The sequence below is a fragment of the Oryctolagus cuniculus genome, chromosome 3 (genome assembly GCF_964237555.1).
Source record: "Oryctolagus cuniculus chromosome 3, mOryCun1.1, whole genome shotgun sequence".
NCBI classification, from domain to species: Eukaryota; Metazoa; Chordata; class Mammalia; order Lagomorpha; family Leporidae; genus Oryctolagus; species Oryctolagus cuniculus.
In genome coordinates this window covers 73,036,012-73,050,842 of record NC_091434.1, presented here as the reverse complement: position 1 = coordinate 73,050,842, position 14,831 = coordinate 73,036,012, and the positions used below count along the sequence as shown (strand labels likewise).

General features: G+C 44.4%; 1 protein-coding gene across 2 annotated transcripts in view; it reads right to left on the bottom strand.

The window, feature by feature from the left end:
• The window catches only part of STK39 (serine/threonine kinase 39), a 335,022-nt gene that overhangs the window by 199,625 nt on the left and 120,566 nt on the right, over positions 1–14,831 (bottom strand). For both annotated transcript variants that reach the window (XM_051848534.2, XM_051848536.2), the window contains exons 6-8: positions 5,381–5,490; positions 5,036–5,137; positions 2,892–3,025 (exon numbers count right to left, since the gene is read on the bottom strand). In XM_051848534.2, coding sequence (XP_051704494.1) covers positions 2,892–3,025; positions 5,036–5,137; positions 5,381–5,490 — 346 coding nt within the window. The remainder of the gene's footprint in view (positions 1–2,891; positions 3,026–5,035; positions 5,138–5,380; positions 5,491–14,831) is intronic.

Sequence of the window (14,831 nt, the reverse complement as noted above, 5' to 3'; positions counted from 1 at the left end):
CAATCCCGCACCCTGCTAATGAGCCTGGAAAGCAGAAGATAATGGCTCAAGTCCTTGAGTTCCTGCTTTCCACGTGCGTGTGTGACCCAGCTGTTGCGGCCATCTGGGGAGTAACCCATGAATGGAAGAGCGACCCCCCCCCACTTCTCTCTGTCATTCTGTCTTTCAAAGAAAGAAAGACTTTTAAAAGTTGAAATCCATACATAGAGTTTTTTCCAAATATACATTTTCCAGGAACTTTTTGAAGTACCCGTGAACATCCTGAACCTCTGTGTTTTTTCTTTAACAGAAAGAGCCTTCTGGGAAGTCAATGTGCCACTGCCGGTGTGTAAGTGTTACCGAAGACCACTGCAAAACAGAGCAGCCTGGATCAGAGAAAACGTGTAAAGAGGACTTTATACTAGCAACACCTGGCGCATCTGGGACAGCATGCCTTTCTGAGGGAAAGGTGTTATGATAAGCTGAATGCGTGGTGTAAGATTTTCCTACAGGAATTGGGGATGAGGGGTGGGGGCAGACGCAGAGATCTGATATTTGAGCTCGTAAAATAAAACCTGCGAAGACTTTCAGGATTACTAGGAGATAAAAATAGTTACTGAAATACAATTATGTCAATTTAATGTATAGCAAACTTCCTGAAGAAATGCAGTGTGGTGTCACTAGGTACACTAACACCTCTGCCCTACAGAACCATTTTCTTAAGGAGCTGGAATTGTGTGACATTACAGGTCACAGCCACTAGGTGGGACCTCAACTAGTTCAAGAATCATAAAGACCATCAGGAGCAAGCCAGAAATAACCAGAAAGACAAGTACTTCTCTCACTGGGCTGTGGGGGCTCTAATTCTGTCTTCCGGATGATGTCAAATACTAACTGTTGACAGTTATACCAAATTGTAAGGGGAAGACAGGAGAGCGACAAAGAACAAAATTAACATCAATGAGCATTTTCACCCAAAGGGAGACTGAAGAAGTAACTTCAGCAAAAGATCAACTTTGGGAGGAAAACCAGCCCTATGAACCAAATGTGAAAGATGACAGAGAGTAAAAGGAATGACAAAATAAGTATCCCCTCGTACAGTGAGCAAGTTCAAGATGCTAAGAGCAGACAGTCTTAAGAACAGCTGTGTGAGGAAGGTGGCAGCTGTGGGAAACATACAAGGCAAATCCAGTAAATGAATGGCACAGCACAGCTACAAAGCATAGGTACTGGGGCTGGTGCTGTGGCATAGCTGGTAAAGCTGCCATCTGCAGTGCTGGCATCCCACATGGATGCCGGTTCGAGTCTGGCTACTCCACTTCTGATCCAGCTGTCTGCTATGGCCCAGGAAAGCAGCAGAAGATGGCCCAAGTGCTTGGGCCCCTGCACCCACATGACAGACTGGGAAGAAGCAGCCCCTAGCTCCTGGCTTCAGATCAGCATAGCTCTGGCCATTGCAGCCATCTAGGGAGTGAACCAGCAGATGGAAGACTTCTCTCTCTGTCTCTCTGCCTCTCTGTAACTCTGCCTTTCAAATAAATAAATAAATCTTAAAAAAAAAAAAAAGCACAGGTACAATGAGGGAACTTGTGTTGAATCTAGAGAAGAGGAGCCATACACATCCTAAATTACTGTGTGAAGTTAGAAGACTTAACAAGGTTCATAAAGAATCTGCAGTAAGAATAAAGGAATCCCTTCTCATTGCAGGCTCCTTCTCTGAAAAAAAGAAATTTCAGATGAGAAGTGGGTTATTTGGGGCCAGCGTCATGGTGCAGCGGGTAAAGCCACCATCTGCGTCACCAGCACCCCGTGTGGGCACCTGTTTGAGACTAGGCTGTTCCACTTCCAATTCAGCTCCCTGCTAATGGCTTGGGAAAGCAGCAGAAGATGGCCCAAGTATTTGGGTCCCTGCAATCACGTGGGAGATCCAAAAAAGCTCCTGATTCCTGGCTTCAGCCTGGCCCAGCCCTGGCCACTGAGGCCATCTGGGGAAGTAGATGGAAGATCTCTCTCTCTCTCTCTCTGTGTCTGTGTGTATCTGTGTCTCTTCTTCTCTCTGTGAAACTCTGACTTTCAACTAAATAAACAAATCTTAAAAAGTAGTAAGAAAGAAGTGGGTTATTAGATTTTAAAATGTTAAGTACAAAATTGGGTCCCTGGGTGGGTTCTGGTACCCAGCGACCTCTCAGAAGCACAGGTCTTGGCGACAATGATGCCAGGCAACCATGTCCACAGCAAGGAACCACCACGACCATTCTCCTCTAAGTCAGAAGGAACTCTGAGCTTCCTTATCACTACCCAGAATATTAAGGAGGAAGGGGCAGACTTGATAATTGACACACTGCCCCCCCCCAATCAGAAACACTGAAGTTAATTTAAAGCCATTTGCTTCTGTTTAGATGGTTAAACTTTCTGAGGTTAAAAAAAAAAGATTTCTTTAATCTTCTTTACTGATAATCTTTGAAACAGTACAAACAACTTGTTCTGCAACTAAAAGGAAGCTCATGCAAAATTCAATAGTTCTGCCTGGTTTGGACTGGAGCTAGCAGGATATTCAAATGCTGAGAGGTCAGCTCAACCTACACAGCGCCTCTGAAAGCAGCGCTGCCAATTTCTTTTGATTTCTGTTTTACTTCATTTCCTTGCACGATGGAGCCCACACCTAACAAGCACAGCGAATCTTATTAACACAAAAATTTTCCTCTGACTCCCCCTCACCCTCCACTCCCACCTCTCCCTCGTGGAACCATGCTGTCTCTGAAATCACAGGAGGACAGGGCAGGGCTCCCCCCACCCCGCCCCGAGACTAGAGGTACCTTTCCAGTGTCCTCACACAACCTTTCCCCATCCACAAACACAGCTTTGTCAGGACTCAAACCAGGGCATCAGCTCATCCAGGAAGGGTGACATACCTTTTGGAAGGATCTTTCTGAAGACACAGTGAAAGTAATTTTCTAAAAGACTTGCCGTACTTTTTCATCATTTCTTTATCCTCTACTCCGGTTTCTAAAGTGGGCGGATCATTTTGCAGAGTCAACATTAACACCTGTGGCAGGGAATAAACGTGAAGCCAGAATCTCAGTACAGCCACTGCTGGGAGAGGCCATTCAGTGTTGCGCAGACATCAAAGACTGCCCTGGGTGCAGTACCACAGTGCTTTCCCATGATGTTAGCATACATGTTGAAAATATCCATTTCCCTTCATGACGCCTTTCATGTGCCCTATAACCTTGTTCTTATCCCACTCCCAGAGCTCACAAAATGTGCTCTGTGTAGGATCTCCCAGAGAGAGCTGGACGTCAGCTCCCAGGGAAGTGGCTCTCCCAGGGCCTGGAGGCGCATGTCGCTGCAGCACAGACTCAGTGGGAAAGGGGGCACAGGCGGAAGAGACAGAGAGGGCCAGGGCAGCACTCATGAGCAGGCACTGCCTGTGCTCCAGGCTCCTGCAACACATTACCAACCCCAAAATAAAACCGCGACATCCCAGGAGCTAACATGATTTCCTTTTTTTAGAAAAAGGCCTGGGAAAACAAATAGGAGACTGCTAAAAACCTTGGCGAAGCTCAGGCAGCAAGATGCTGAAAGACAGCCAGAATATAATTGAATTGCTAAAAATTATAATTAGATAAAAGGCCATGCTGCTTTTGGACAAAACAAAATAAAATACAACTTCAAATCAAATAGAGAAAAATTCCACGCTTTCACACTAACATCAAAATTATCTGCTTCAAAAAATGTAGAATGGGTGGCAAACTATTGGTCTATAAAATGAATACACATTCTTAATGCATAAAGCAGCCCTAATTTATGCAAATGCTATGTATGTCAAGTCCCTTTTCAAACACTTTCAGATATGTGAATAGATGATGGATGGAAGCAACACACTGTTGTCTTGTAGAGGATGATGGTGGAGGATAAAAGTGGGAGGAAGGCGAGCTCGGGAGCAAGGTCCGAGAGGACTACAGCCTGCCATTTTCAGGAGTTAGGATCCAGGTAAGAAATGGTCAGAAGTGGAGAAAGAAAGGAAACAAAAATTGGATAGAAAGAAAAGTGTTCAGAGTCCCGTCAGGGCTTTCTCTCAAAAAGTCCTCTTCAATTATTTTTATCTCAACTTTAAACTTTCTATAACAAAATCAGATATGTGCATATGCATAAGAACACACACATACCCAAACATAACAGGCACATGCACACTCACATTTTAACTATGTCAAAAAAAAACAGATCGATTAATATATAGAGAAAAACAATGAAATGAACTACTACACTAAAATCTTAATAGAGATTGTAGCTGACCAAAGTACTGATGATTCTTTTTCTTCATTATTCTTATCTGTACTCGCAAATTTTCTACAGTAAGAATGTATCATTTTCTTAAAAATGGCTTAACTTTTTATTGTCTGTTTTTTTAAAATCCTCCTAAATTCATCCAATGGCCATGAAATACTCACAAATGATATTCTTTATAGAATATATTCCTACTTTCCACTGAATTCTTTCATCATCATTATCCATTAAGGTAAATCAGGCCTGATATCCCCACCTTAGCACTCAGAGAAAGAGTGAGGTAGGTAAGTTAAAAGAATCTCAAAGCCAAAGCATCCACAGCATAAGTGACTTCCTAGAAACACTGGCTCCGTTGCACTGCTGAGCCAAGCAAGACTGCACCAAGAGGGCAGGGGGAAAACGCCCCAGAACACTTACAAGATGAAGAGGCCCGAAAACCTGGGAGATCCACCTGCACAAGTGACAACACTATGATCTGTTCTCAGATTTCTTTGGGCACCTGGGGCCATCTGCCTTAGCTATCGACCAATCTGATCACATTCTTGCTGCAACTCTGGGGCAAGAACGCAAAGCAAGCTGCAAAGCTGGAGCTGTGCTCCTTCTGTCCTATTCTGCCCACTGAGAAAACCAGGCAGCATGCAACCAGGCTGCAGGCCTCCAGGAATGCTCCTTCAGTCTCAGAGAGAAATGGCCATCCTCACAAGAATGAGAGCACCAACCCCAGCCAATCGCATTTCAAACGGGACATATTGTTTGCAATGGTAATTACTTTCATAGGAGGATATTTGTGATACGGCGCCGCTCCTGTTGCTAGTTCAATGGCAGTTATTCCAAAACTCCACATGTCAGCCTTGAAGTCATAGCCTCTCACCTAGGAAAGAAACCAGCAAGAACCACAGTTAGACAGCAGGCATGTCAACATCACAAGTACACGTTGTGTCCAAAACCCAGAGCTGTTTAAACACAACTGCCACAATTGTTGCTAAGGGCTAGTGATTGGGAACTAAATGTTAGTTACATGATACATTCTCCTGCAATGTAAGTTAAATGTTAATGTAATAAAAACTACCCACTATGTGCTATGTCAATGCAAATGTCACTTTTTTTCTTTTACCTGTTCCATGACTTCAGGGGCCATCCAACATGGGGTTCCAACAAATGTTTTTCTGACTTTATTCCGGGTAACATCACCCCCAGTTGCTAAGAATGCACTTACCCCAAAATCTGAAAAGGAAAAAAAAAAAAACATTTTATGTAAGACATGATTGCTTACAAACCCTGGCTTTCTGAATATATCTCCTCTGGGTAGGTCTTGAAGTGGTGATGAATTGATATAAACAGCTCCACGGAGCTCCTCCAGCCATTCGCAGGGATGGCCCTGCCACCTGCCATCCCCCATGCTGTGGAGAATGCCATGACAGGTAATGAGCCGGTACCCCAGACCAAAAGTTTAGCAGACAATTTATATTTTCGACTAAAAGTTATCAAAAGCCATAATTGAATATAAAGTGTTTTACTTCAATGACATTATGAACATACACATTCCCAAAGCCCTAAATATAAAGGGTCTTGGCTTTTAGCTAAGAGTCATGTTAGAAAACCAATTACAAGAACTCCACTGGAGGCAGTCAAGCTAGCATGCACACGCTTCCTTTATATACTTTTCTTTTATTATCATTATTTTTTCTAGCCTTTATAATCCCAGGTTGTCAACGTTTGGAGGGAGAATTATTTTTAATAAAAGATGAATAATAGCTGTCTTTCACATTCCCAAGTCCTTGCTTAAATAGTGCTAACACCTGAGCCAAAATCATAATGGCAAACCCATACACCCAGGAACAGACAGCCAACACGCCTGGGTTTGTCCACAGGCAACAATCAACACAAAGGAAGAGCTCCGTCAGCAAAGACTGTTTTCTTTCTGATGTCTGCTTCCTGGATAATTTTCTTAAGTGCAGATGGTGTGGTTTGAAAATTAGACACAATGATTCTTAACACCTCATTTGCTAGAAGCTCATGATGTAGGAAGATTAATTAATTAGGTATAATTAATTAGGTATACTGTATATGCATACAGGTATATATGCAAGGATTACCTTTGTATCTGAGAGTAGAGAAGGCAACACCAAGTGCTTATTAATGCATGAAATCCTGATTACACTTGTAAATAAAGGCTTTAAAAAGTGAAGAGTTTCCAGCACCAATTCCTCAGGACTCGTACATTTATTGGTAAAAGCCAAGTCAAGAACCACAGGACAATCAGCTGGTAGTCACTGATGAAAAGGGGTAGTCAACACCTCAAAATGCCACCACATCGTCCAGTGTGAGCCCCCGACCTTGACAGGAAGTCATGCTCCTTTGATGGTCCCTTTCTTTGACTGACAGGCTGACAGCAATTACCAAAGAACAACCCAATTACACACCAAAATCAAAACATGTCAGTATTTGCTTTAGGCCTACAAGATCAGGCTATGCAATTGTGTGACTTAATAACATACTAACTGGTTCCCACAGTGGAAATATGTTGACTCTAATTTTGTTTACATTTGAATTTACTCAGCTCTCAACAGGATTTCAACTACAAGAAAAATAAATCAAAATTGGCAAATAGAGACTTAGTTTCCAATAGCTAGTCTCATGTTAATATGCAGAAAAAAATGTGTTTTGAGGAATTTCTATGTGATTTAATTCGCATGCATGAGTCCAATTGTAAAACTCTCACAATTCTTATAAACTCATAAAACAGAAGTTTGTAGTAGACACTGCAGTGCAATGGGTTAAGCCATTAATGCATGCAATCCTGGCATCCCACATCAGAGTGCTGGTTCCAGTCCTGGCTACTCCACGTTCTGTCCAGCTTCCTTTGCTGCCTGGGAAGAAAACACATAGTAGCTCAAGTACTTGGGTCCCTGCCACCCACATAGAGTTCCAGGTTCCTGGCTTCCACCTGACCCAGCCCCAGTTGTTTGCATCTAGGGAGTAGACAAATGGATAGAAGATCTCTCTCTCTGTCTCTCCCTCTCTCTCTTACTCTGTTTTTCAAATAAAAAATAAGGATATTTTAAAAAAAAAACTGAAGCTTTATGAACAGAAATCTCTGGAATCAGTCTCCCTATGGGTGAGAAAAAAATAACAATCATTCTCTAACAGAGGACTCAGGAGAACTGAAAGGTTTACAAGCATCTACTATATCTGGCCAGAGGAAAACAATGTGGCTTTCAAAAATATTAATTTCAATTTATACTTCTGAAAACAAGTTTACCAAAAAAAATCCAGTATTCCATTTTTATTAAAATGATTTCACAATGTGATAATACATAAATGCATATCATCTATAATTACGGATATAGGTAACAGCTACTTTAAGGAAAACAACAGACTCTTTCTTGAAGCAACCCTGCACCATAAAAGTCATTTCATAAACTATAAGCAACAGAAAAGCCCATCGTTAACATTACATATTTTTTCGACACTTTAAAAACACTATCTGCTTACAGTAGACATTTTAAAAGCTGAAAAACAACTGAGAAAGACATAGAATAGCAATTCTGTATTGACAATGCCCCTTCAATGTACATTTCATGATTCCTGTTTTTATTTATAGCCTCCACTTAGAACATTCACTGTAAAGTAATCAACAGATGGTTACATGTCTTTAAGACTCAGGAAAAAAAAAAACTGCAAAAAACACCAATCCTAACATCCACTCACCCTTCTGTCTACAGAATAAACACATAATTTGCTCCTATGTGTGGCTAACGTGTATACATAAAGATTTATATGCACCAAGGAAGGGTAACATTTTGACCAAAGTACAGAGTGTGCTTCTACAAATAGGAAAGCTGGTGTATTTTGTGGACACAGCCTACACAGCACAGTGGAACACAGGAGGGAAGTCACCCTTGTCTCCCAGACGTACGAATACAGCCAACTGGAATGGGGCCAGACACACTGGAGTCAGAACCACGAACACTTCCCGGGCAACATGGACTTGAAGGCTACACGTTCGGCAGCCCAGACCAACTTCCCACCTCTGAGAATCACCACAGGATGCTGTCATCCTAGTAGCTGAAATCGCTCACACCTTGAGAGTCCATCGACATCTGTCCTTGTCCATGGCCACTGCCTCCCTTTAAGCCACCAGGACTTCTTGCCAAGATTCTTGCAGCAGCTTCCGAAGCTCCAACTTCCCTACTTTCCCAGAGCCAGGACTCAAAGTTACACCCTAAAAGTCCATAAAGGCACCTGGTCCCCTCAGGATGAAATCAAAATCCCTCAGCCCAACACACCGACGTACAAACGCCTACCCGCCCCTACCCCTCCTGCCTCATCTAACAATGCTCCTGCATTGAGACGTTGTGCTGCAGCCCCACTCAACTACTCACTCTGTGTCCCCAGGCTCCACCAACACTTGAGCCTCTCCTGTGGGGATGTTGTCATCCAGGCACTCTGTCCCCTCCCCTGTCAGCAGACAGAATTCTGCATGCTCTCGTCAAGGACAGAAGCATCATGGGCACCCTCTCCGTGAACAGTCTGATGTTCATTCAGCACCTTGTTTGCCTGATTTGTCAGATAAAATTTTTTTCAACTTATTTGAGTTATTTGAAGGCTGAACAACAGATAGATACACAGAGAGATCTTCCACCTACTGATTCACTCCCCAAATTCCTGTAACAGCTGGAGGTAGGCCAGGCCAAAACTATGAACTAGGAACTCCATCTGGAACTCCCACATGAGTAGTAGGGACCCAAGCAGTTGAGCCAGGTCCCCAGGCTCATTATCAGGAAGCTAGAACACAAGCGGAGGTGGGGCTCAATCCATGGCACTGTGATACAGGATGTGTAGATTCCAAGTGGCTGCTTAACCTGCTGCACCACAATGCCTACCCCATATGCAGAATTAAAGTAACTTTCATCCTTGGCTTACCTTGATATGTAAATTTTAAGCATTGATGAGGAGCTGCAGCATTTTGAGAATAGCAGATATATCAGAAAACATCCTGCATGGGCAGGCAAGGGCTGGACATATGGTCGTCAGGACAAAACGGAGACCGTCTCCCAACTGTGGGACTTCTGCCAAGGTTCCTAACCCTTGTGGGCATCTGTTTCCTCATCAGACTTCTTATTTAGGTATATTAATCGAATATTTTCATACTTTCCAACTCCTTTTTACCATATACAAGGGATCTTCAAGAAAGTCATGTAAAATGTATCTTACAAAGAAAACCACACATGGCTTTTAAAAACCTTGCATCAAATATACTTATCTTTTCATTCCATTTCTCCATGGACTTTCTGAAGTCTCCTCACGTAAAGATTTCTAACAATAATTGTTACAAGGAGCAGTGAGTCACAGTTCTCTGCTTTTTAATCAGCGAGGCAATAGACTGAGGAGATGAGCATTAACATTTTCTAGGAGTAGACATAAAACAGGAGGGAACAATTCTTTTTTTAGGATTTATTTGAAAGTTAGAGTTACAGGAAGACGGGGAGACAGAGAAAGAGAGAGAAATATCTTCCATCAGAAGATTGCTGTAACAGCCAATTCATGGCACACAAATGGGTGCCCATATGGGATGCCAGCATCGCAGGTGGCAGTTTTACCCACAATGCCACAAAACCAGCCCCAAAGAGTATGATTCTTGATCTTAAGCCTTAAGAATATGACCATGGCAGCCAGTGTTGTGGCGTGGCAGGTTAAGCCTCCACCTGCAACACCAGCATCCCATATGGACACCAGTTTGATAGCCGGCTGCTCCACTTCTGATCCAGCACTCCGCTAATATGCCTGAGAAAGCAGAGGAAGATGGCTCAAGTGCTTGGGGCCCTGCCATCCACGTGGGAGATCTGGAAGAAGCTCCTGGCTCCTGGCTCAGCCCTGGCTATTGCAGCCATTTGGAGAGTGAACCAGTGGACGGAAGACCTCTCTCTCTCTCGAGCACTCTCTCTCTCCTCCTATCTCTAACCTTGCCTTTCAAAGAAATAAAAAAAAAAAAAAAACTTAAAAAAATAAAATACGACCATCTTGGTCAGACAGGACATGAGGCACAGCAAACAGAACAAGACATAAAATCAAACACCACGTTGTCTGTGTAGAAGCAAAGGAGCTAGGAGTGGAATGGTCATAAAAAGACTGTAGCCAGAGTGGGCCTTGCACCTGGTCTTAAAAGTGAGGTTAGGGTTGGGGTGGGGAAGTGCAACACGAGACAAATTCCAAGTCAAGATACAGAAGGAGAGCAGCGCAAGTGTGGAGTCAAGAAGAAAAACTGCCCGACAGCTGAGAAGGTCGAGAACTCAAATACCCACCGGGGTCAGGCAGAAAAGAGGGCAGAGGGTCCTGTAAACCCACAGCAGAGCCGCAGTGAGTTACAGGGGCGCTTGGCTGGCACTCTCAGTGCTGGGAGACATCAGGGAGTGCTCAGCCTGCAGGCCTCAAGCAGGCTTCAGCAATGCAGCCGTGCAAAGAAGTGCCCTACAGGAATAAGCAGCAGGTGCTGTTGGATCTCCCAGTTTTCCCAGAGAAGCCAAACACCAGAATCTTGATTTAACAAAAAAAAAAAAAAAAAAAAAAAAAAAAGAGTTCCCTTTTTCGTTGCTGTTGACAACAAATTCATTTACAAAAACAAAAACATAAAAGCAATTCTCCCTGCCTAACTTGGTCAGCAAAACTCATCTACCAACTATGTTGCTGTGACAGCCAAAATTTACTTGAAATATTTCAACATACGCCCTGTGATGTTAGGTTTAGGATACTACAACCCAGGTGGTCAGCCGACATCTTAACCAAGAATGCCTGGTGCTGGGGTTTCTGCTGGCACCCGCTCCAAGATGCTAGGGGCAGCTACTACAAGGATTTCCATGACCCATATTTAAGTATGGGCATTATAATGCAGGTAAATGTCCAGAATGGATTGCTTTTCCGGGAAAATAGCGACCTGCTAAGCAGCACATAGTTGTCAGAAACAGGCTTCCACTAGTGAAAATGGTTTTAGAGTACAAAGATTTATGTAGCATATGACTATGTATTTCAGATGTACATCCCACTTTTCTAGGAACAGAACACAACAATCTGCTCAAGCCCAAGTGTAGACTAAATCCCAATGTAGACTTCCATCCCAGTGGATGGAAGATCTCTGTTCCCTCCCCTCCCCTCCCCCGCCTCTCCTCCCTTGTCCTCCACCCCCCTTCCCCTCTCCTCTGTCTTTCAAATACGATGAAAATAAATAAAATTTGAAAAAAATTTGGTCTGAAACTTGATTTCTTTTAAATTGGGAGCAAGGCTGTGGGCAAGCTGCCAGTCGTCAGCTACCTCAAACTTCCATAACATATGCCATTGCCTTTGAAAAGGAACCAGAGGTGGACAAGGGGAAAACTGGCTTAGGTCAATTCAACATTTGGTTAGAGAGCAATGGAGTCAGCGTTTCATAGTTCCCACTTCCCACAATGCATTCACAATGGGATATGAGATACTAGTCCTTTCTCTGCTCCAGGTGGCTGGTAGGGGGTTTGATGCAGTGTGAGTCTGTCTGTCTGTCTCTCTCTCTCTCCTTGAGGGAAAAAAAATTTGGAGACAGAAGCCATGCAAGGGAGGTCAGTAATGGGGGAAGACTGGAAGCAGGAAGACCACAGCCATGACCTAGGAGTCCAATTGACAGGGTTTGTGTGTGAATGGAGACTCTAGAAATGACAGAGGGTAACAGAAATCCTTGCGAAAACAAGATAACATAACGGATATTGAAACTGAAGAGGAGGAGAGGGAGGAATATTAAATGACTTGCCCAGGAACACGGAGCAAGCTGCTGAGGGCCTCCAAGAGATCCATCCTCTTTCAAAGACAGTCAGTTAGGCAGCCTCAGCCTTCTTTTTGGCTGTTTTCTTTATGGAAAAGGAAATGCAAACTAGAAAAGTGATATTAATGTTCCACAACTCCTCAGCTTGTCCCCAAGCAAAAATTAGGTTCTCACTGCTCAACACAGGAAAACCAGCTCGAGGTGCCCTGGTGAGTACTAGGTGTCACATTTGTATCATCAAAACGATCCCTTGATAATGTGGTTTGATCCCCAGTTCTGCTGTTGTGATTGGTTTTCTCCTCATGAGAGACTCTCAAGACTTCACTGGCAAAATGCAAATGTTCTTCCAGATACTCGGGAACACGCTTAGGCCTTCCAGAGTCACAGGTTTCCCCAAACTGCTCCACCACCAGAGTGTGACAGACCAGATGGGATACAAAGGACGCTGTGACTGAAATGATGCAAAGCTGCATTACAAAGGGGCATAAAACAGAGGAAATGTTTTCTAAACTCTGTTAGGAAAAGAATAGAGGAGGCTTTGCGCCAACAAGGTGTTTCATTCCTTTCACAGCTGGTGCATTAAGACGTGTGTCAGTGGTGCCACAACCCACTTACGTTCATTCAGCACATAGCAGGTGCGCATGACAGTGTTTACACACTACGAGCTTACAGGGTTTTGATCTAGATGCAGTCCTGGCCATCTAATGAGAGCTAGCACGGGAAAAAGTGTGAATTTAGATGGAATTACAACTACAGGACCTGAACCACATCAACAGAGGAAACGTGCCAATGGATCAATGAACCACACTCAGAAAAAGGTCCCTGCTTTCTGCTGCTAAATCCCAGGTCAGAGAAGAGAAGCGCAAACCAGGGAGGCTCACGGCTTCTTTTCAGCAGCTGGAGAACCAGACGCGGGTCTCTTCTCACTGCAATCCAGCCAGCTCATCCCACCCATAGGCACCTTCCTCAAGTGCCAAATCTCTCCCCCAACCCAGGGCATTTGAGAACCTGGAAGTCCATCGCAGGCCATAATTCAGCAGCTCTGTGGAAGCATGGTTTCCACCTCCTGGCAATGCTTATCCAATCATTTTCTTCTTTAACAGGTGCCTTTGGTTTCTTTAACTGACCAAATCACCATTTCTCAGTTTTACTGCAATTTTATCGTGGATCGAACCCAGCCTTTTCTATCACTTTTCCATTTGTGTGTGTGTGTGTGTGTGTGTGTGTTTAAATGAAAGAGGAGTAGGGTGGGCATTGTGGCGCAGGTTAAGCCTCTGCTGGGGGAGTCTGTATCCCATATCAGAGTGCCTGCGATCAAGTGCCAGCTCTGTTTCCCATCCAGCTTTCAGCTAATGCACCTTGGAGGCAGTACTTGGGTCCCTGCCACCCCTGTGAGAGACCATCTTAAACTTCCTGGCTCCTGGATTCAGCCTGGCCTGGGCCTGGCTTTTGCAGATATTTAGGGGAATGAATTATGACAGACAATCTCTCTCTCTCTCTTGTCTGTCTCTGTGTGTCACTCTGCCCTCAAAATAAATAAATAAATCCTTTTAGAGCCTAAGTAAGCTAACTAAATTAAATGAGAGTGACTTTTCTCTTTCCTAGGGCCTGGCCATCCTCCACATGTCACTGGATCTCTGGGCACTGAGAGCCAAATCTGAGTGGAAACAGTGGGAGGGGAAGTGTCCCCTCGATAGCCTGCTGGGAAACCCTGCAACTCAGGACCAAATACAGCCTCAGGCTGTGATGAGTTGGAGGAAGCAGAGCAGAACACCTCAAGTCCTCCAGGTGGGTATTGCACCTCTAGTTACCTGTGTGCCACTTAGCTCATCCCAGGGCAGGAATCAGAGCACAGAGCCCAGAAGGCCACACCCGGATGTGGCAAGTCCCAGACCAGCAGCTGCCAGCCCTCACTGGAATGAAATTATACACTTTGCTCACAGGAGCAGTTTTCTCTCTGTTGTTATGATATTTCAGCATGCTCATGAATGTGAAACTGTGATGGGGCCAAACATGGTCTTGTATATGCAGACCCCATTCAGAGGCAAACGGTCCTGACCACGTCCAGTGAATCTCCTGCAGTGATGCCAGGACAGACCTCAAGGTGAGGACACAGTGGGAACAAGGAGTCCACAGGACTGCACTCTGGAATCACACAGACCGCAAGGTAATTCCCATCGCATTCTCTGCTAAGTGACTTCTTGGTGCAGGAACTGTGGAAGGTTCTCAATAACACGAGTCCTGTGGCACACACTGCTGTTTCACTACCCAGCATCCATGCCCTACTCTTTTCTACCAAAACCTTGGTTCTGATTGCCAGGCCCAGGGGAATTACTCTTCCAGATCTAAGCCAATCATGGTGGTTGGCTCCCTTCACTGGTGAATGGTCTGACAGTCTCACCTAGTCTTGGATTACGAGATCTCAGGGGAATACAGGGCAGGCTCTTGTGGGAAGGCTTCCTCCTAAATAAAAGCACCACCCCACCACCCCACCAGACTCCATCGCTTGCAGCTCTCCTTCCTCTTTGGGGATGGCCTTGTGGAGGCAAGACGCAGGGGGTGAGAGAAGCCCATGAAGCAGGTGCTGTTCAACACCCTGAGGGTGCAGAGGGATAGCAGGCAAGAGTCCACGACCTCTGTGATGTCCCCAGGCCTCTCCACCAACCCTGAAACTCACTGCCCCACACTTCTTGTTTTGTGAGATAACTAAATGCCTTTGTTGCTTACTCTCTCTCGTCAGACAAGTACTCTGTGACTGTACCCAAAGGCTGTTTAA